Source organism: Micrasema longulum, unplaced genomic scaffold (assembly GCF_059751315.1).
Source record: "Micrasema longulum isolate JH-2025_06_02 unplaced genomic scaffold, ASM5975131v1 h1tg000669l, whole genome shotgun sequence".
NCBI classification, from domain to species: domain Eukaryota; kingdom Metazoa; phylum Arthropoda; class Insecta; order Trichoptera; family Brachycentridae; genus Micrasema; species Micrasema longulum.
In genome coordinates, this window is record NW_028277865.1 from 172084 (window position 1) to 195154 (window position 23071).

The 23071-nt window shown below is 32.5% G+C and overlaps 2 protein-coding genes across 2 annotated transcripts in view; one reads left to right on the plus strand and one right to left on the minus strand.

Annotated features, from left to right (window-relative positions):
• Positions 1-12711, minus strand: part of LRP1 (LDL receptor protein 1) — a gene marked incomplete at its 3' end in the record, with an annotated part of 184689 nt that extends 171978 nt beyond the window's left edge. The window contains exon 1 of the mRNA XM_088229426.1: positions 12309-12711. Within this exon, the coding sequence (XP_088085552.1) occupies positions 12309-12456 (148 nt within the window). The remainder of the gene's footprint in view (positions 1-12308) is intronic.
• Positions 12712-14110: 1399 nt separating this feature from the next.
• ND-B12 (NADH dehydrogenase [ubiquinone] 1 beta subcomplex subunit 3) lies at positions 14111-18092 on the plus strand. Its single transcript, XM_088229427.1, has 3 exons — positions 14111-14248; positions 15837-15988; positions 17224-18092. Exons 2-3 carry the CDS (start codon positions 15840-15842, stop codon positions 17387-17389), a joined length of 315 nt encoding a protein of 104 aa, XP_088085553.1. The 5' UTR covers positions 14111-14248; positions 15837-15839; the 3' UTR covers positions 17390-18092.
• Positions 18093-23071: the final 4979 nt, after the last annotated feature.

The following is a 23071-nucleotide window of genomic DNA, read 5'->3' on the forward strand; positions in this document are numbered from 1 at the left end:
CTTATCTTGCTCACGCACGTGGGCTTCTTATGGGGCTTATTTCACGGTGCAACTCGCATGTGATGCAAACAGTAAACTCATCAAATGTTTGTCTGTATATGTTGAGTTTTATATGGGAATCTGAAGCCAGCTTCTTTAGGGTAAAGTTGGCAGAGAGCGCCTCTCGTATTTCGTATCGAACAAACTTTACGATTGTTTATTATGCTCTTTTTTACGGAATTTGATAATTTTAAACGGTTTTTTTTATTTTAATTGTATAAAGACCCGTACTGGTTAAAATTTACGATAATTTACTTCATTTTGTGCAAACGTCATATATAAAATGAATTCGGAGATGGCCGACGTTTCTTTTTTATTTGCCTATCTACTTTCCTTTTTTCTATATCTTCTATCAATTATAATTTATATTTATGTATCTATGGGTTCCGATGACTATTATTCAACTCTACGCACGCCATATTATATTGATGTTACTTATTGGTAATGGTTGATATCTGAGGAATTCCTTTATATAAAATAATATTGTGTTTTATTGATTTCGTTTATTTAAACGACCTCAGAAAGATTATCCTATGCATATTAAAAAAAAATATTGTTATTCTTCATAATATGCCTTTTGGATGCTTTGTAGACTGTACAACTGTAGTGAAGAAAGCTCACATCATGTTTTCACACAAATGAATTCATCATCATTTCTTTTTCCGCACCAAATGGTGCATAGAGTACTGCAATCGCAGTGTATCTTGATCATTTTTGCTACATAAAGGTAAGATGATCAGTCTTACGCTTCAAGTACCAGTCCAGGGACTATGACACATTCTAGTGTAAAAACACCTTTTTAAATAAATATTTCATATCAATCATGTCGGGAATCGAGCCCGAGACCTTTTACATGGTAGTTCAATGCGCTGGCCACTATACTATGAGGCTGTCAGAGAATTACACCACATGTGAATTTAAAAAATATATATATGGGCTTGCCTTACTCGTAAACCCTAGGCACGCTACTGATACATACATACATACATTTGATGTTAACTTCATATTGTAATGCGGGCCCTGTATTTTATCTAAAGTTAATAGTTTAGTGTTGATCGAATACATGCTGATACGAATTGCAATGCGTATTTATTTTATGCTGAATAATTTTATAAAAATACAAATAGATGCCTTTTCTTTTGTCGATAAAAGTGTATTATCTTCAATGAAAAGGTCAGAAGTCTGTCAGGATTTGAATATTCATTTGTGATTTAAATAAAATAATACGAACAAAAGTTCATAATGAATAATTTGCTGTCAGTAATGATATGTAATTAAAGGAAGGATTGAAAAAGCAATAAGCATAGCTTTTTTATTCCCGTGTCCGGGCGGATAAACATAACATCATGTGTGTGAATAGATCCAGAACCAGCCAATGACAGGTCATAGGCCCAGTAAATGCCTAGACTTCCACACTTCCTTGTCAGAAATTTTCTTTATCTATGTTGTAATTTGATAACACCAATTTAACTTGTTCGGTGTAACGGGCCGTTAGAAATACAGTACCGTGCGAATTAACTATAATTTCTCCTTGATGCTTAGGTCATTTATTTGTTCGTATATCTTAATTATTACGAAGTTCCGTTGCAAACCAATAAATTCACAATTTGATTCACAAGAACAGACCGTTGTCTAGTTGGGCGACAAATCGTGCATTGCAAATGCTAAAAAAACATCTACAATATCTAAATATATACGATTTTTTACTAAAAACATTAAATTTGTTAAAACTTAACGATAGAAGAAAAATTATAGACCTTTTAAATGTATTCAAAATTGTAAATTCAATATGGGATTGCCCTGAATCTCTCATCAACTTCAGGGTGCCTGGAAGAATGACTTGACAGGTGCCACCGTTTTGTAGCAACAATTCACGGACAGTGTATACTTGTAATGCCGTATTAAACAGACTTCGTGAACTCGGCAATAGTTATTCCCACGTATCTGATATATTCAGTGTAGGGTATTATTCCTATGGAACAAACCTTTTGAACTTTTTAAAGATGGTAAATGGTAATTATATTTATTTATTAATGCATTTTATATAATATGTACAGTTTTTACTTATGATTGTAATTATTCTTCTATCTTCTATTCTTATTGATTGTACTTATTCTTATTGTATTACATTAGAATGTGTTATTATTTAATTTTGTTTTTTACATTAATTTATTCTTAAATTGTTTAAACTTTCTTCTGAAAATGCTGTGTAATTTTTAGGTTATTTTTTTAAATATAAATCTTGTATAATTTTTAGGTTTGATTTTTTTTATAAATCTTGGGTAAATTTATGTTTTTTTAAAAAAATATATTAAGCCAAATATGTTAGTATTATAAATTTTTGTAAAAGGCAGATTTGCCGTTTATGTTAAAAAAAAAAAAAAAATATGTACATAGAATTAAGAATAGTCCAGAAACTGCATAAGCACATCAAATGGAAGGCAACTCAACTAGTTATAAATAAGTAGGTTTACGTTTCGACCCATTAGTTTCTTTGTAGATGTCGCTCAGTACACAACTCCTGATTTGAATTTAACTATGCCGTGTTGTGTCCTTTTAAAGTGTAGAAATACACCCAGGATCTTAAAGAAACAGGATGGTATCACATTTCATGTGTAATTAGCAAACGAATGTTTAAGTAGCAAATGCATTACTTAAAAATTGAATTATTTTTCCATCGGTCAGATTGTCGAAGAAACAAAAAGGAAATTTCGTTAGTGTTGCCAGAGTAGTAAATTTTGTTACCCTACTTTGCTCATCTAATAAGAGAAATAATGAAAATTGGACCTCGGATTAAACAACTTAGTGGTGGACATTTGATAGACATTATCTTCAAAACATCTAATATTATTTAACATGATATAAAAATATCCGTTTTATGTCAAATAAAATTTGTTTTATATTTTAAGTTTAAAGTTCATGAATTCAGTTACTTTTATTAAATGACCCTTTACTTATCTACTCTGTTGTGTCAATCAATATTTCCGCGTGCACAATAAATTTTAAGAGAAGTTAACAGATTACTTTTCTTAACCTTACATTTGTGTTATAATTATATTTTTCCCCATCGTGCAACATTACGCGGCGACATCACGAATGCGCGCGGCGAAATTGCATCGGTACACCAATCGCAGCGTATCTTGATCATTTTTGTTAGATAATGACTGATCACTGACCCGAAACCTCTTGCATGGCAGGCAAACGCGCTGACCACTAGAACATGAGGCCGATTTTAAAAGTTTTTATTAATTTTAATTGGTACAATAGTATGTATAGTACGACCACTTCAATACAATAGTTTTTTTCATTCTAAAAATAAAATTAAATAAATTGAAATTAAATAAAAAATAGCACCTATCATGCGTCGTTTTACCACAAATTCGCCCGAGGGATCGCATTTCGACAGCATTTAACCTACTTTCATCATCATTTTTCTAATTCCACACTTCGCTCCCATACATTAGAGTTGGCACTAGAACTCCATTGTAAACTGCTAGTCTAGCCTCCTGCGATAAACTAAGATATATACGATATGATTATTTTGATGTAATTAGATCATCGCTGTTTTACCAAATTACTGAAATAGAACCAATGTACTATTTGCTTAAACATAAAATAAACACTAACGAAAATTATGTTTGCTCTATAAGTCCAATTTTTAAACTTCTTCTTTAAAATTGGAAAATCGTTTTCAGGCGTTGCCTAGTATGTAAATTAATTCGATCAGATGAATCTCTTCACAACGATAAAGGTTTTAGCTATTTAACTTCACTAAAATCGACAGATGGAAGAATTGAAGAAATGTGGATGTTCAAACTTTTGTTCAAACAAAATTGAAGAAACATGGATGAAATATGGAAATATGATGTTCAAAAGTAGAGGAATTTGTGTATCTGGGAAGTATGTTTACTAAGGATGGAATGATTGAGAAAGATATTGAAAGAAGGGTGAGTGCCGGGAACAGAATGAACGGTGCACTTAAATCAACCACGGCAAATAAATGTTGTCACAAGAGGCAAAATTAGCAGTTCACAACGGAGTTCTGGTCCCGACCCTTATGTATGGGAGCGAAGTATGGACGTAGAAAAAAAGGGATGAAAATAGACTGAATGCTGTCGAATGTGTGTGTAGAGGAAGCGAGATCTGTATGCAAAGATAGAGTGATGTGGCGTTCTATCCTCTCTGCCTACCCTTACGGGGAAACGGCGTGATGGTTTGTTGTTGTTGTTGGATGTTCAAACATAGGCAAAATGATGAATGTTACACAGTGCGTAAAGTGGCCACTTGAACCATCCAACGACGGGTCATAAGCCCTGTAAATGCCTAGACTTTCATACTCCCTTCTCTAAAATCTTCTCCACCCCTGTTGTACTTTGTTTATCTAAATGACTCCCTAGGGGTGAAATCCAGTCTTTGTCTACTAACATTTGGAGAAACTCAAAATAATGTAAATAATAAGTATTTTTGTTATATCTTTCTTAGCTCCTAATAAATGTACCAAATGACAACAATAGCAATAGCAATTATTACAAATGATAGGAAACCGGTTTTTATTTGTACAATAAATCGGGAGTTTAACACTAGAAGTGCCCATGTCAGATTTTATCAGTTATCATAGAGCAGTGGTCGGCCAACTCATAAGCCATAAGAGCCAAGATCAGCAGTTAAACAATTAAGATTTCATAAAATAAATAAAACAACTTTGTTTTTAACCAATAATTGTTATGTTCCACCGACCGGTTTCAGAGCAAACAAGCTTCTTCGTCAAGGTTTACGTAACTAATGAATTAATTCCTTTTTTATTTTTATCGTGCTCACTAAATACTACACGTGGACCCAATAAATCAAGTCGTTTTTCCTTACACGGGTGGTAATTTAATAACTGAAGAAACATCTCCTTTCTCTTCCTTAATCTCTCCTCCTTTCCTCTTTCCTCTTTTTTCCTTTTTCCCATTGAGTAATGAGAAAAAGGAAAAAAGAGGAAAGGAAAGTTTTGATTGAAGGTAATTTAATACGTTTATTTTTATTTATATATATCTTTAGCTTTTAAATATTTTTTTTCTATTGCATATGTTCTGTAACTTGAATTATAAAAATAAAACTTTTATTTTATTGGTTGGTTGGAAGAAATTGCCATTTGGCAATAAGCCCGCCAATGTACAAATAACATTATGTACAAAAGTTAAATAAATAGATAAAAGCACCCACAGCTTGAGCAGATACTAGAGAAATTGTTCTGTATCCCTTACAATTTACAAGATCGAATATCAATAAGTGATAGCGGCGCTGCATAGTAGAATAATGTTCATTAACGGATATTTTCTGTTCATTTAAACTAATTGATGCAGATAATCGGGTATATGATTTGGCCTCACAGAGTTAGGGGATACGTTATTATTGTTGTTTTGTAATACATATATATTTGCATGAATGTATAAATAAATCAATCCAAATGCTCGTCTAGTGAAAGAGATCAGTTTGTATGTTTAAACGAAAAAAGTTGAAACGCATTCTCGTCGAAAGCAACCCTGGTAGATCGATGAATAAAACATTTACCCTCCTAACTTTTTTTTACAGATTAAATTGAAGATTTTATAGATACGAACACGCGCATCGCAAAGATCTACATTTCACTGAAAACCGCATGTAAATCGGTTAAGCCGTTTAGGAGAAGTTCAGTGACAGGTGATATATAGTTTTTGAAAGAAGGTCTTCAATGGGAAATTATCATGGATTTTTTTTATTAGCTAATAAATTAATTTACAAAATCACAAGCCGATCGGTACTATTCTTATTAAAATCTGTTAAGAAATCAGGGAAAAATAAAGGATTAAATTCTAGTAATTTGAATGGTGCCAAAAACAAACAATTCGTGACGTCATCAAGTATGACGTCTTCGGATGTTTTGTGACGTCATCGGATTGTTTTTATCAATTTCTATGGTTTTTTAGAGTATTGTAGATAGCTTTCTTTTTCTATGTGTCGTTTGTTTATATTTTCGGCGTCCTGTCACTTATCAAACGCTACGAGTTGTGATTTATAATTTTCTTGATAAATTGATAATTCAATTTATCATTATCATAATAAATTGATATATAGAAGAGCTTGAAAACCATATAATAAAAAAAAAATTCGAGATATAAGATGTAAGTCAGTGCCTGAAACTGGAGTGTGGAGTGGGTAAGGGGGGGGGCTTAAGATAATATGCATAGACAACTCTCCTTATATTTCTATCTGTGGCCTATGGCATTGCCAGCATTAAAATGAATGCATTACTCGTGAACTTTTGTGACAAAATTTAATACCAACTTGAGAAACGATCGTTTTCGAAAGACCTTATTTTCGAAACGAAAATAATGAATGAAAATATTAATTATAAGGGTTTATATAAACACTAGGAGAATCTTTAAAAATCTTTTAATTGTAGAGTAGGTTAAATCCGATATTCCTCCCGAGTGATAATACCCCATTGAGGAAATTATTTGCAAAAACGGCTCGTTCCAGGTTCCAATACAAGTATATTCGAACGAGTCGTGTTTGCAAATAATACCCTCAATTTTAACATACAATAGATAGATACTTTGAAAACTAGACGAAAACATGATTTTCGACCATCTTAAATTTGACTTGCAAAATAAAAACACGAATGCAACGCCGGTGCATACTTGGGCAGGTTCTGCTTTTATACCGCGACATTTCGAAATATTTCAACATTCTGGGACCAGTTATAACACCATTTAGGTTTCGTTAAAGATTCTAGTCTTTTTCCTCTCTTTATTACGGCCTTTACCAATATAACATGTTGATAACTTTAAGCAAGAACAAGTATACGCTATCAATGGAGGTTATATAACACATTTAATCATCATTGAAACAGAAACGATATATTAAAACGTGCAGAACAACAATGATAAGAATCGGTTATTTATTATCGGTTTACGTTTTTTTTAAATCAAAATAAAATGTTTTGGACTGATATATGCAAGTATCACGTTGTGTTATTTTATAGACTTAGGTATTGGTAAATTTAATTGTTAATTTATTAAAAAACGAATGTCTCGAACAAGTAGAAGAATTTGTGTATCTGGGAAGCATGTTTTCAAGAGGTGGAAGAGTAGAAAAGGATGTTGAAAGGAGAGTGAATGCGAGCAACAAAATGAACGGACCACTAAGCACAGTAATTGCTAATAAAAATATGTCGATCGAAGCTAAACTGGCAGTGCACAACGGAGTTTTAGTCCCAACACTTATGTATGGAAGTGAAACATGGAACTGGCAAAGGAAGGATGAAAGCCGAGTGAACGCGGTTGAAATGCGTTCTCTTAGACGAATGTTTGGGAAATCAATGTATGACAGGGTTACGAATGATGAAATCATGCGAGAGTGTAAATCTGAGTCAAGTATAATTGACAAGATTAAGAAAGGGTCTCTGAGATGGTTTATTCACGTAGAACGAATGGACGACGAAAGAATGGTAAAACGAGTATAAATGGCGAAACTAAACGGTTACGAGAGACGAGGACGACCAAGGAAGACGTGGCATGATCAGATAAATCAAAATTTTAAGTAAGGTCATGTCAACAACAGACAGAACCGAAGGGCATGTATGACAAGATGTATGAATGTGGAAGAAGCTAGGAATATATGCCAAGATAGATAACCCGTTTAGCACCAATGTTCCGGTTTGAGAACTGTTCACTGTCCATTCGTTTTTCGAGCAAATCTCTGATTTTTACGATACCAAAATCCGCGTTTTTTTTTTTTAATAAATATTTGCGTTTTTTACAACTTACCCAGATATTTCAATGAGAAATTACAGTGCTAAGGAAACTTGGATTTAAAAATGTTGTTTGGTAAGGTATCCAAAATAAATGTGACGCGTTTCGTCTTGTTAGGACGTTATCAAACAAAACTATGAGTTTGATAAAGTCCTAACAAGACGAAACGCGTCACATATATTTTTTTAAAAAGTAGAATTAAATCCAATACAAGTGTTTTATTTTGGAAACATACCAAATTGAATGATGGAATTCTACCGATTATCTGCATACACAATAAATAACGTAAAAATGTTTTTGTACACGCGACAAAAGTTAGAGCATTTAATTGTAAGGCGAAATTTCTCGAAAACGCACGATTTTTTTCAGTTGAAAGTATTACTACTACTAGTATTACTACTACTAGTATTACTACTAGTATTACTACTTTATTTATTTATTTATTTAGTATTTCACAGTTTTAAAATGTACGGAGTTTATTTGTTTCAGGTCCCGACTAGCTAGGAAATTCCTGTGTTTAGGAAGGACCTTATTTTTTTCATGTGTTTTTTTTTATTTTTTATTTCATTAAATGATGCTTAACAAGTTCAAAGAATAATAATAACATTATAAAAAATCAATTTAAATTTAAATTAGAAAACATGCAAGTAATAATAATAAAAATTGAATCATAAAAATAGATTAGAAAATATGCCATTAATAGTAAATAAATGAGACACAATTATTATAAATTATAAAACATACCGATAATAATAAAAATTGAACCACAAATACACATTATAATATATAAAATGAGTAATTAAGAAATTAAACAAAAATATAAATTGGAAAACATACCGATGATAATAACTACTATATTAGTTAATAAAAAATATTCAAAAAATAACGACATAATGTAATATCTTAACGTAATATCTTATAAGTTACCAATTTAAAATACTTGGTACACTTCCACTTCGACATTCGACCAATTAGCGCTTTCACCCTCTAATGGGCATCTTCAGACTTCAGACCAGTCTGAAGATTTACGATGCGAATGTTGATGAATGCAGAAATCGAGGACGACCGAGAAAGACATGGCATGATCAAACCCAACAAATATTTGCAGATGGACGTATCAAAATTCGGAATGATCGGCGCGCGTCCACGAGATGTATGAATGTAGAGGAAGTAAGATCTGAATACAAAGACAGGGTGATATGGCTTTCTATCTTATCTGCTTACTGCTTACTTAAGGGGAAACGTCGTGATGGTTTGTTTATTTAACTTGAAAAAATCATATCATTAATTGAACGTAGTTATGCAGAAAGCAGCCAGTCCACAATTTTGTAAAAATGATATATTGATGTTATCGGGTGCAGTAAGGTCGATTCTATGTTCTGCTAAAAACAGCCAGACCGCTTTCAAATAAAAAAAACTGTATTAATCACCACCCGAAAAGGTGTCGATCACAAAAACGGCATTTCTCAATTTGCAGAAAACACCCACAAAACTAGAAAAATCTTACGGTACTTTAAAAATCTTTTAAACTGGTCAAATACACAATAGGATTCTTGTTTGTAACATATAAAAAAAAAACTTATGTATTCATTGTTTATCGTTTGTTAAAGTCAAAAACATTCAAACTATTGTGTAGATTTTATAATTCACTCTTTTCGCAAAATGACTATTATCTCAGTTTTACTTTTCGATGGCTGGCTGCTTTCTGTATGACTACGTTCAATTTGTCCTATCTCTAACGTTTTTGCAAAATTATGTAACCTTGTAGGAACGTCGTTAATAATTAGGTTTATTTTAGTTTTCTTTTAATTTTAAAGCTGATTTTATATATTAATTTTGATTTACGTTTCAAGCATTGTATTAAAAAAATATCGTCACATTCAAACAATTGTGTAGATTTTATAATTAACTCTTTTAAAAAAATGGCTATTATCTCAGTTTCACTTTTCTATGGCTGGCTGCTTTCTGTATAACTACGTTCAATTGTAGTGCTTTCACACTTATAGATTACGCAGACAGGGTATAGTCTAAGCTTATAACCGAGTTACACAGTTTAAACCCGCGCTGTGCCAGCGGGTACCCTGCAAGACATCGGACCCTCCCATGAGTTAGCGCCTCAAATATTTATTTTATTTTACTTATTATTGATTTTATATTATTTTTCCTGTAAAAATGTTATTTTTTTTCACCATCATTTATTTAGTTTCAATTAATTTTATTTTATTTTTAGAATGAAAAATACTAGTGGTCGTACTATACATACTATTGGAACAATTAAAATTAATTGAAATTATTAAAATCGGCCTCGTGTTGTAGTGGTCAGCGCGTTTGCCTGCCATGCAAGAGGTTTCGGGTCAGTGATCAGTCATCATCTTATCTTCATGTAACAAAAATGATCAAGATACGCTGCGATTGGTGTACCGATGCAGTGCCCTATGCACCATTAGGTGCGGAAAGGGAATGAAGAAGAATTTATTTAAGGGTCGTACCAGTTTGTGAATATTGTTTAGGACTAAATAAATAAGTAATCAACGGACCTGACATTCGTACATCTTCTCATGCACGCGCGCCGATTATTCCGACTTTTCACATGTCCATCTTCAAGTATTTGTTAGATTTGGTCATGCCATGTCTTTCTCGGTCTTCCTCTATTTCTGCACCCATCAACATTCGCATTGTAAATATTCTTAGCCGTTCTTTCGCTGTCCATTCGCTCTACATGTCGAAACCAGCGCAGAGCTCCTTTCTTGATTTTGTCGATAATGCTTATCTCAGCCTTACAAAATGTACGGATCTCGACATTTGTGCATATATCGTGCATAGTTTTACCACACATTCGCCTGAGAGATCGCATTTCGACAGCATTCAACCTAATTTCATCCCTATTTAAGTCCATACTTCGCTTCTATACATCAGGCTCCATTGTGGACTGCTAACTTTGTCTCTTGCGACAAACATTTATTTGCCAACCCGGCACTCACCCTCATTTTAATATCTTTCACTGTCATTCCATCCCTAGTAAACATACTTCACAGATACACAAATTCCTCTACTTGTTTTAGTAAAACTCACTTTCCATTATAAATTCCTAAGCTTCGATATTCCATTTTTTTATGTTCTTCATCTCAATAACAATATGGCGCACTTTTATGCATTATCACGTATGTTAAGATTATATAATAATGTAGAAAGTAATGCTGAAATTGATATCTTTAACGATACATTAAATAATTATAGGAAAACTGTAACGAAATTTATAAAATCAAATAGTCACCATTGTTAGTTAGGTAAAATAATTTGTAATATTTAAATTTATTTCAACAGAGAGGGAAAACATTTTTGAGAAGTGATTATGGGAGTCTAGGCATTTACAGGGCTTATGACCTGTCATTGGCTGGTTTAAGTGGCCACTTTACACACTGTGTAACATTCACCATTATGCCCATGTTTGAACATTCACATTTCCTCAACTCTTCCAATTCGTTATTTGTAATAACCTATAAGTAATAATTTATTGTAATAACTTATTAATTTATTTGACGGACTTATGGAGTCCATTTCAACGATGGTAAATACAATTTCTTATAATAAATACAGGCACTAATAAAATAAAATACAACTAAATAAAATTAAAGCTAGGTCAAAAAAAAATTAAATTACTGCCTCAAGACAAGATCCGGTCTATCTTAGTGAATTTTTAAATCGATTATAAAGACTTACACTAAAAAAAGTCCACTTGTATAACAATCAAATAATTCAATTAAGCTAGCCAATTTAAAAAATACATCTATTGTAAACTTTTTTTTTTCTTTTTTATTTGTGCATGCTGTGTTCACATATAATTGATGAACAATACCTAAAATAACAATTTGTGGTAATTATACCAATGTCATGTATTGTTTATTGTTTGTGAAACAAAATAAATTAAATTAAATTAAAAATCTCTGTTGTAATATGTTTAAACATGATTTAAACGATTCATTTATCATTATTATTATTACGCATTGAAAGATATTTGTTTAGTAACAGTTTCAAGTTTTATGGGAACACGAAACAACGGGACATCCAAATATTCTAAATATAGAATCCGTGGACGATAATTTATTTGAGAAAACTTAAAATGTGCTCCTAGTCAAGGTCGCCCATCATTTAACCAAATTTAAAAACCAATTAACTCGTTTTTAGTGTGATTCTTTTTTGATACTTCAATAAATTAAAAGGCAATAACTCGTTAAACTAAAAATAAACATATTTGCGGAAAATGTAAACAATGACAGAGGCCCTCTGACATTTACAGACTAAAATAGAAAATAACCAACTGACAAATAGAACGTGCAAAACTTTTTATAAAACATACAAGGATTAGTCGATTTCATATTGGTTATTTAGTGTTTACGGTCAATATTGAAAACAATAAAATCTCCGAATCGATGGCTTGTCAAAATCAAAATGTAACAATCGCGATTTGTTAAAATGGAATAAATTAGTTACCTCGCCAGCGAGGAGAGCTCCACTCCAGAGGAAGATCTTCTATATCCTTTAACACAATCCCCAGGACATCGACGAGTAATCCGAACAGAATAATCGAGACAAATGTCCAATTATGTGCACCGGAGGATGCGTGTATTTTATTTCGCATCTTCGTAAATGAAAATAATCACTTCCACTTCACACACTGTAAAAAACGTGCATTTTGTATGTTTCGCTTGATTTTCACTGAACAATTTACGTAATAAAACGTGTGGGATTCGCAAAGTCGCTCACATTCACAACGGCGCGAACTATTGACAGCCGGAGCGAGTCCACTTGTCACAACAAAATACACAGAAATAGCTGCTAGCCACTAGCGACTAACGACAAGAGGAAAAGTGATCGGTGAGCGCCCAATCTACACAAACACCGCTTGCGCATGCGCCCTTCGCATTTATTTATTCTAAAGGAACGCTCACACCATGTACAGAAAACATTTTTTTTGTTCAATAATAATAGTTTAAAAAAATTATTAACCATAATATAAATATACAATGCAATAAAAATGAAAAATGAAACAAAAACATACATGGGTAAATGGTGAACTTATTGCCACTAGTAATCTCTCAACGCCTGAAAAAAACCAAATTATATATACAATAATAATTTTAAAAAGCAGATACATGAAAAGTTAAGAAAACACTAAAACAAGCTTTATTATGGTTGTGGTTGTTACCGATTTCCAATGATCTTGAGTAAAAAAAATAACAAAACATTGTAAACTTGGTATTGTAAAAATCATACATTTTTGCCTTCTTCCTCCAATATTTATTACATAACTTAAAAATAAGAAAAACTCCTCGTATTTATGATGTTCTTATTTTTTTTAATAAATGTATATTTTGCTTTATGTAGGTGCATACAATCTATTTTTTATACATTTACCTATTATTAATTGCTTGAAAGCAAGCTGCGTTGCTGGAATGCATATATCTATTATATCACGTACATTATTTACTTCATTATGCATCCTTAAGTAATTTAATCCTTAAAGTGGTTCTTTAATTATTTTACCGAAATCCAACGAATAACCATTTTACTATATTTTAAAATCACTTTGCTGCTTTAATTATTCAAAGATTTGATGTGAAATAAATTATGGAATTGATTACTGTGATGACCTTGTAAATGAGCGATTTAAAACAAATGTTTATAGATTTCATGGGCGTTAAAAGCTAATTTATAAATTTTACAAAGTGTATGTTATGTTTTTCGGCCTCGTGGTGTAGTGGACAGCGCGTTTGCCTACCATGCAAAAGATTTTGGGTTTGATTTACGACATGGTTGACATGAAATACTAATTGAAAAAGGTATTTCAACACTAGAATATTTCATAGTCCCTGGATCTACCTGAAGCGTAAAACTAATCGTCATACTTTCACGTAACAAAATGATCAAGATACACAAAATAAATAATTTTAATGAAGGATTGAAATTTCGTTGAAAAATCAAAAAACTACCATACAAACAAACTTTTGTCAGGATAAACTTCATTTTTACAAAGGTTTTCTAAGAAAGTTTATTCTGTAAAATATTCAGGTGGTTTACTAATGTAGTTGAAACATACGACAGTAATTATCTCTTTCAACATATTTCATTTTTTCGAGGATGTTATTGTGTAAAATGTAAATAATTATCTCAATAAATAATTATAGTTATAATAAAATGTTTTACTGTGGTTTGGAAACATTACTAATACATTTAAATATCTTTGTATTGTACTTCAAACCCCGTTTTCACTCGTATCGATCAGAATGTTGTATCTAGGCGTTCGGATATTTCTGTTCTGTCACTTCTCTTCTACCATAGATAAAATAATCGTGAATTAATACCTCACACCGTGCGCTAATTTGCCAGATTCTAAAATTTATCATTTATTTTAATCGCAATAAACCAAAAACGTGAGTAAATACCTTATTAAAATTACATATACATAATAGTATTTTCACAAGTTGTCCTGAAATCTAAAAAAAATATTATGTAATGTCACCAAACGTCAAAATAACATTTCTTCCCAAATTAAATTATTATATTCTTTCTTTTTACCAGATATTTTATGAACAATATTTTTAGTACGTCTAAATCTTCCTAGACATGTATTAGATTCTAAATAGATAGGCATCTCGTCAGAGTCAAAATCTTAGAGTTATTGACTCAAAATTCTTAGTTACATATAGCCGAAGTCAGTGTATAACCCTCTTAACTGCCTAGAATATCATATTTCTCTCCTTCCGTAATGACTAATTTCTTAATAGCGGTCGTTGTCCACCGTGAATAGAACATTCTGAAAGTATTTATGAAGATTTCAGTTCTGTGTTTATTAAAACCATAATTCTGGCACTTAAAGCTTACGACTGATTTCCTTGCCTTCATGTAACAAAAATGATATGCAGTGATTGGTGTATCAGTCCAGTGCCGGATAGAGAATGATAATGATATTTTTAAGTTAACCACTAAAATGCTCCCATTGTGTAATGGCTGGCACATGACACACACGGAAGGTTTGGGGTTGGATTCCCGGTGAGAACACGAAAATTAATTATGATTTTTCTAAAGCTTGGGCATCCTGTGATGTAAATATATAATTTTTTTATTAAAAATTATTTGTTTACAAAAGATTTGCACTTTTCATTTTTTGAGTTAACATTTTTTTTTTTTTTTTTGTTTTTTTTTTACAATATACACAAGAGGTAAAACAGAGTATTCACAAAATAAAGCATAATTACATAGCAATGAAATACATATTAATAGTAAAAATAGTAAACAAAAATCCCACAAAAGCATGGCCTGTTTGTGGGTATACAAGAAATGTTTATGAATTTTTGCTCCTATTAAAAATAGACCGGTATGATTTTTTTTTTTAATATAAGAAAGAGAAAAGGAAATATTCTGTAAAATATTATAAGGTACTTTTTTATTTTATAGTAATTAAAAAGGAAATAGAAAATATTAAAAAAACATTGAAATATTCCTTACTATTTAAGGGAAACAAAATATATCATAGAAAAAAAGAGTTAATATCTTTAGTTTGAATCCAGGATAGTGCGTGTTTTTTAAAAGAAGGAAAATTTTGAAAGTTTGGGATCAATGAAATATTATCAGTAAAAAAAGAATGAAAAATTCACTGCTTTCAATTTTATCGCCAATTTCAATTTGTCTGTCACCGTCATTCTAATTTTCCCAATTCTTACGGCGATAGGGTATGTTAGTTCATTACCTTGTTTGTAAACCGGAAGAAACAAGTCCGATACTGGCTAAATAATTCTACCCTATTAAGCCCGTTCATTACAACTCTAAAAAAAAATGTTTTTGCAATGTGCGGATCTGAAAAGAGGCCACAAGACCTTTAAAACAGATCCAGGTAAGTGGGTGAGGCTTCCAATGTCCTGTGATGTAATTGACCACTATTATTGGACCTCCTGGCCTGTTGTGGTACAAAAAAACAAAGTGCAAATTATTCATTATTACAATAAGTTGTTTTTGTTATAGACAATGGGAGGGGATGGTCATGGTCACGGACATGGACACGGTCCTCCATACGTGGTACCCGACTACTCCATTTACAAAGTGGAAAATGTTCCTAAACTGGTTGCCATTCAGAAGAGACTCGCTGCCAAGGGACTCTCTGACCCATGGCTGAGGTAAACAGTCCCTTTGGAGCGCTTTACAACTTTTTACTCTATAACTTAACTATAGCGGAACTTGGTAACTACGAGACCGGCTGAATTTGCTCATTATGTAGGATTGGGGTTGCTGAGTGTGGTGATCCCGTCCCAGTTGGAGGTTGTCAGGGAGGACACGAAGTTGATGGCTGAATGTTTATTTATTACATGGCGAATAAATAATGAATTATGTCGGACGAGTGTTACGTCGATGATGTGTTGAAGAGACTGCATTTGAACTACATGCTGGAGCTGAACGAACTGCACTGAACTTATTGGGCTGAAAGACTGGACGGGCTGATAGACGACGTTCCTTTGTAGTTCATTTCTTCATGGTAGGGACGATGTGAATGTGCTGCAGAACAATGTTCCCGGTTTAACGTGCAATACTATAAGAGTTGCATTCTACGAATGTATTGGATTCGATAGAAAATGATGACATTGTATCGTCGGTCATTACTCTACTGCAGGTTAACTAATTTAACACGTTTGTGTCATCGATTATGAACTATGGACCCTACAGCTAAAAGAAAGACACGTACCAAAGAAAAGTTTTCTTTTTAAATACAATTTTTCCACAATGTTAATACTGTGGATGAAGGATAAAGAAAACTTTTAATTCACTTATAACATTTTTCGTGCCACGTTACGTTTCACATTAATAAGAATGATTAATGAAATAGTGTGACTCGAGTTGAGTTTGTACTGACTGGGACTGTGTGCAAGTGTGATGCAATTGGTTCCAGGCAAACCTAGTATTGTAAAGAAGAAATAAATTTTTCTCTACCTGAATCAAATGCTGACCTAAAACTAGATTTTCTTTGATATGTATTTTCCCTAGTACAGAAGTCCGATTCATATCTTGTAGCCTTTAGATTAATACTTCGCTCCTGCTTAAAGAGAAGTCCTTTAGCTCTATTGCATAGAACAAAAGCGTTCCAAATTTTAGATCAGATTGTTTCTCAGCAAGTTCATCAGAAATTTTTCTGAGCAAAAGTCTTATGTGTTTTTGGTATTAAATAATTAAAATTACAGGAAAACCTCGTACGAGCATTCTGTTGGAATCTCCTCTTGTAACCGCATGACCATAAATGTGTCAATGACTCTTAAAAAAATGGTAGCAAAAACTGTGTTAACTTGTATTATCTTCAGTTACAAGCCTATTTCCACTATGGTATTTAAAAAAAATTAATAACATCATATATGATTCACAGAAATGAGGTTTGGAGATACGACCGAAAGCACTTCCCATCCATTGGACAGAATGTAAGAATGTTCTTAATGCGCGGTGTCCCAACAGCCACAGTTCTCTTTGGTCTCACTCTCGCGTACGATGCACTTACCAAATCCGAGGACGATCACGGACATGGACATCACTGATTTGTCCTACATTTGTTCAAACATCACCAGTTTATATCGTCCTACTCCTGGCTAATTGTTCCACCTAACAATAATGAAGAGAATTAAAAACCAACTGGTCCAAATAAGAAGCATAAATTGCCAAGTATTCCTACCCCATTCCTAGAAATTGAACTACATCAATAGAGATTTAACTTTTAAAAAAATGAACAATATTATCCGATAATTGCAAGATATATATATAATCTAGTTGTGGTTCTGTGGTAGTGTCAAGAACCCATGGGTCAAAGTTCAAACCCCACTCTACCATAACTAGATTCCCATTTCCTGATGGAATTATTTACGACTTTTTAAAAAGGAAGCAAAATATACATAGTTATTTAGGTAAATTGTTATGATGGAAAAAATATTTTTAAAATTCAGCTGTATATGATCCCTTTTAGCCCGGGTGTTCCGAATAATTAACAACATTGTCAGATAGAACAGTAAGTTAGGGGAGAACGATAGACAAATGACATACATTAAAGTATGTTTAACCTTAATATTGGTAATCACAGGGGCTGATTTTAACTGAATCTATTTCTTTTTTATCATTTGCACGTGGTAAAATTATTTTTAGATATATAATTCTGCCCCCAAAGATTAACATTACTCGGGTTGTTATAGTTTGCCATTATTTTGGTGCAATTTGTAAAAATATGTATTTAATAGATAAATAAACAAATATTAAAATATGTTTGGTTTCATTTCAGATATTATATCATACCAAAGTAAAAGAATGAAATATAGTGTGATGTACTGAAAAAACTGCAAATAGGGAGTCCAGAATGACTGATATATTTATTTTTATAAATATTTATTATAAATGTTAATAAAATTAATAGATATCTAAAAAATGTGGGAATTTCCTGTATTTGAAGATAACTAACTGCTTAGGGAAACTGCTCGACGATTAATAAATAAAAGTTAAGTACATAATTTCTATAGATTTATTAAATGTTGGTAAATAATCGTAAATAACCACTTACAGACTTTTCAATGTCTACTGGTTTCATCGGGACACGAAAATGCAAATCCCACTATACACCTTCATCATAGTAGCTGTACAAAAATATAAAACCAACATACTGAAAGGACACATGCTATTAGAAGCACTGACATGGAGTGATTATATTTTTTATAGAATGTTTGATTTTGTGGCAATGTCTCAGTATTTTACTCAATAATTTCATGTAAGTAAAAACGGGTTGTGGTCCCGTAGTAGTTTAGTTCAACAACAAACATGTAATAGACGGTTTTGGTTTACTCTTGCGATTCTCAACCCAAGTACCTACGGCCCGTTGAATTCCTATAATCTGTGGCTAACTTCGTGGTCAATAATCATAGAATGGTTTTTCTCCATATGGGCGACTCTAGTAAGTTAGTCATTATCATACCCTTTCCGCACCTAATGGTGCATAGGGGACTGCATTGGTACACCAATCGCAGTGTATCTTGATAATTTTTGTTGCATGCTGGTAAGATGATCAATCTTTTTAAATAAATATTTCATATCAACCATGTCGGGCATCGAATCCGAGACTTAGGTTAGATGGGTGTACAGATGCCATGATCTGTGCTGTGTATGCAAAGCTCTGACGAGTATTACCAAAAAAATCAAGAAAGCAGTGCTGCGTCGGTTTGGACATGCAGAGAAAAATAGCAGCCAAAAAGATTTATGATGCGAATGTTGATGGATGGAAAACACAAATATGGTAGTGTTGTGGACTCACTGACCATAAGCCCATGATTCAAATCCCACTCTATCACCACTCGATTTCCATTTTTCCAGCTCAAGCTATTTACGACTTTTAAGAAATGGCCTGAAAATTTAAATATTTCAGTAAATAATAATTAATAATTCAAGTATTCCTTTTATTTAGAAAAATGTAAAAAATCTGTATAAATTAACAGTTTAAAAACTGAGATAGTTGGTTATGCTGATAAAATGTGGCTAAGTCTAAGTTTCTACATTTGCTGTGTGAGCTGATAGTGAATTTTCTAATTATGCTTTGCAAACTCAAAAAATAAGGTGTTGAACCGGAGTCGTGGATATCATGGATCGTGCAGCTAAATTAAAATGGCAGTGGGCAGGACACTTAGCGAGGCAAAATAATGGCAGGTGGACACCCAGAATAATAAAGTGGAGACCATGGACAAACAAAAGAAGTGCTGGAAGGCCACAGAAAAGATGGGTCAATCACATAGCCTCGATAGCCGGTAAAACATGGATAATGAAAACGGGTGATAGGAAGGAATGGAGACGTTTGGAAGAGGCCGCAATCCAGCAGTGGAGAGAATAAGGCTGAAGAAGAAGAATGGTAAGTTTGCGGTGTCAAGTATAAAATGAATCAGTTTTTAAAATGATTTATGGACGGTTTTAAAGCACATTGCAATTAGGCAAGAAGATTTTAATTCTCATTTATAACTCATTTTTCAGTTGTGGTGAAGATTCTCAAGTTGGCACCTAGTGCCCTCATGTGTACAAGGTTAAAATAAATATTAAATGACGCTTAGTTTTGATAAACATAGAAATTTCAAATAAAAACCCAAAAATGTCTAATTGTTTATTTTTTACATGATCAATTTTATAAATACATCTATGGTAGATAATCTATTCACCAATTTTCATACAAGGTTATCAGAAATATTCTTTTCAATGTACAAACATAACTCAAAAGATCATTCTGAATGGAATGCAAAAATAAAAATAATAAAAAATAGAAGAAACATTCAATATTTTCTTGGTATGTATTACCAACACATAAAAAAAATAAAATGTTTTAGATGTCATGATAATTCCTAAAGAATACACACTTCCGTGTGTGAATTAAAATCATACTTTAAGACGAGTATTTTCAACTTAATTACTTTCAAATAAAAATTCTGAAAACGGAAATTGGGTGGAGATATACGAGGGGGTGCCCAAAAGAAACTAATATTTTAAAAATTAATTTATTATTTTTCAAAAAACCTTCGACAGCCTTTAAAGTACTCTCCATTAGAGCTAATGATCTTGTCCAATATTTTATTCCATTGTTGGAAACACTTTAAAAATTCATTTTCTGTGATGCTTGTCAGCGCCTACGTTGTTTTTTTCTTAACCTCAGCAGTGTTGGTAAAACGCTATCTTTTTTTACATTCAAAGAAACAAAAAGTAGTCATTTCACCTCTTTTTAAACGAGAAAACCACTGACACTTGAGTTTTCCTCCTAGGATCATGTTTGTAGGCTGTTGTTAACATTTCAAGAGTTTTTTGGAAGAGAAACCAAAACTTCTCGGACGTGCGCTTGCCATGGAAAAAAATTATAGGTACACAAAATAACTCATAAAAAAATCATACCAGTCAAACTAAATTGTTTCCAGCGACGACACTTAGAATTCTGACTGATAAAAGGTAGCTCTACATGATCATATCATATCTATGCAGAGCCCCATAGTACAAAAACTTTGCCTACCACAAGATTAATTTAGATTCGTCCGGGTACCCCCTCATATGTCCGCCTCGTTGTGTAGTGGTTGGCGCATTCGTCTACCATGCTCGTGGTACCGGGTTTGATTCCCGGCAGATTAAACACAAATTTTTGTTTGAAAGATGATTTTACACTACAGTATTTTATTGGAAGCACCTGAAGCGTAAGACTGATCACCCTACCTTCACGTAACTTATAATCGAGACATGCTTCACTTTGTGTACTAAAGCGTTAAGATTCTCAGCATTCAAGAGATTCTGCTAGCGAAGTTATCCCATAAATAATGCAGTTATTCAAATGATAATGTTTAGTAAGTACTGGTTTGGTTAATTTAGTAGTTCGGGCAGTCCAAAATTGCATTTTGAAATGTTTTCTTAACATTATAAATACACCGACATTTAATGAGGAAGTTCAGAGGTTTTTTAATCTTGAAAAAAATTATTAATAGACTATCACACTAAGCCAATTAAAAAAAAAAATGTATCGTATAGCAATGGTAAAACGATACATGACGTCACTAGTTCTCTTTAGTGAATTGTCCTGATTGGTGAGTTAGGATCCCGGAAACTGGAAATCTATCACAACACCCTATCATCGGTTGATTTAGAAGAACTTATGTTGTCATTTTAGTAGTTCATTTTTATTATTTTTTAAAAAGGTTTTCAAAAGAAACTTCGCAGTAAAATTTAATGTTTTAATTTTTGCCGTGTGCAAGAAAACATTTTTGTATCCGATTTCCCATAGCACTGAATTTCCTCATTCTACAGTGGAATCTGCGTATTGTGATCACTATGGGACTTTCAATAACAATTAACCAGTTGATGACATTAAGCAGAGGATAAAAAAATATTCACGAACATTGCTAAACCAAAATCAACCTGGCTTCAACTTTTTTGTATTTCCCAGATCGGTCTCTCTTTCAATCTGTTTTGATTTGAAATTGGAGAAGTTTCTATACTTGATCTCTTTTTAAGATTTTGAATAAGAAATGTTGCAAAATTTTGAAGTACACAGCTGCATTCTGTTGACGCATTTTAGGCAACTAATTGAAGCACTTAAAATTTTTCCCCTTTTCTTGAAGAAATAAAACCCACACATTTTTCCCTTTTGTCTGCCATGATATGAAGGGCTCTTTATGGTGAACTTCACGTAGGGTTACACATCCAGAGATCACAGAATAAACTTTATATATAGTCAACAATATTTTGAGTTTGTCCAAATTTTTGTAGACAAGGACTGGATTCAACTCCCTGGGGAGCTGTTTATATTAACATATTACAACAGAGATGAAGAACATTTAAGAGAAGGTAATATAGAAGTCTAGGCATCTACAGGGCTTATGACTTGTCAATGGCTGGTTTAAGTGGCCACTTTACACACTGTAACATTCACAATTCTGCCCATATTTGAACATCTATATTCCTTCAATTCTTTCATATGTTGATGTTTGTGAAGTTAAAGAGCTGAAACCTTTATTTATGCGGGTGAGATTCATCTAACTGAATTATTTCACCTACATACTAGGAAACGCCTGAAAATGTTATTTTTTCAATTTCTATACTTCTTCATGGACCAGGTGGATTTATATATGTTGATAGATGTTCAAATATGGGCAGAATGGTGAATGTTATACAGTGTGTAAAGTAGCCACTTAAACCAGCCATTGATAGGTCATAAGCCCTGTAGATGCCTAGACTTCTATATTACCTTCTCTTAAATGTTATTTATCTCTGTTGTAATATGTTTATATATAGTCTTATTAGTTATGCTTCAGGTAAAAACCCATTTACGTACCTACTTTGTAAAACAAATAAAAGGAAAAATTAAAGTCTTAAAAGTTAAAACCAAAGCGGGTATTTCAAAAATATAAATTATAGCGGCTTTAAAACAACTTTAAAACTGTTTTGGGGTGGTAAAACAGAGGACTTTTTTTTTTTACACTAAACTGGCTAGAACACCCCAAGTCGCAAGGTGAAAAAAAGCCATAAAAAAAAAGAAAAGGAAAAAGTTTTTAAAAAAACACCGAACATTCTCATTGCATGAACTGAATGTCAGAGCGGAAGGGTCAAACCATCGGCATAAATTTGTTATAGAAGCTGGTAGCAAATTTGAATACATAAAATATAAAAAATCAATATGGAATATGAAGGAGAAATATTGTTTATCTAAATTATTGGACAAAACTACATTA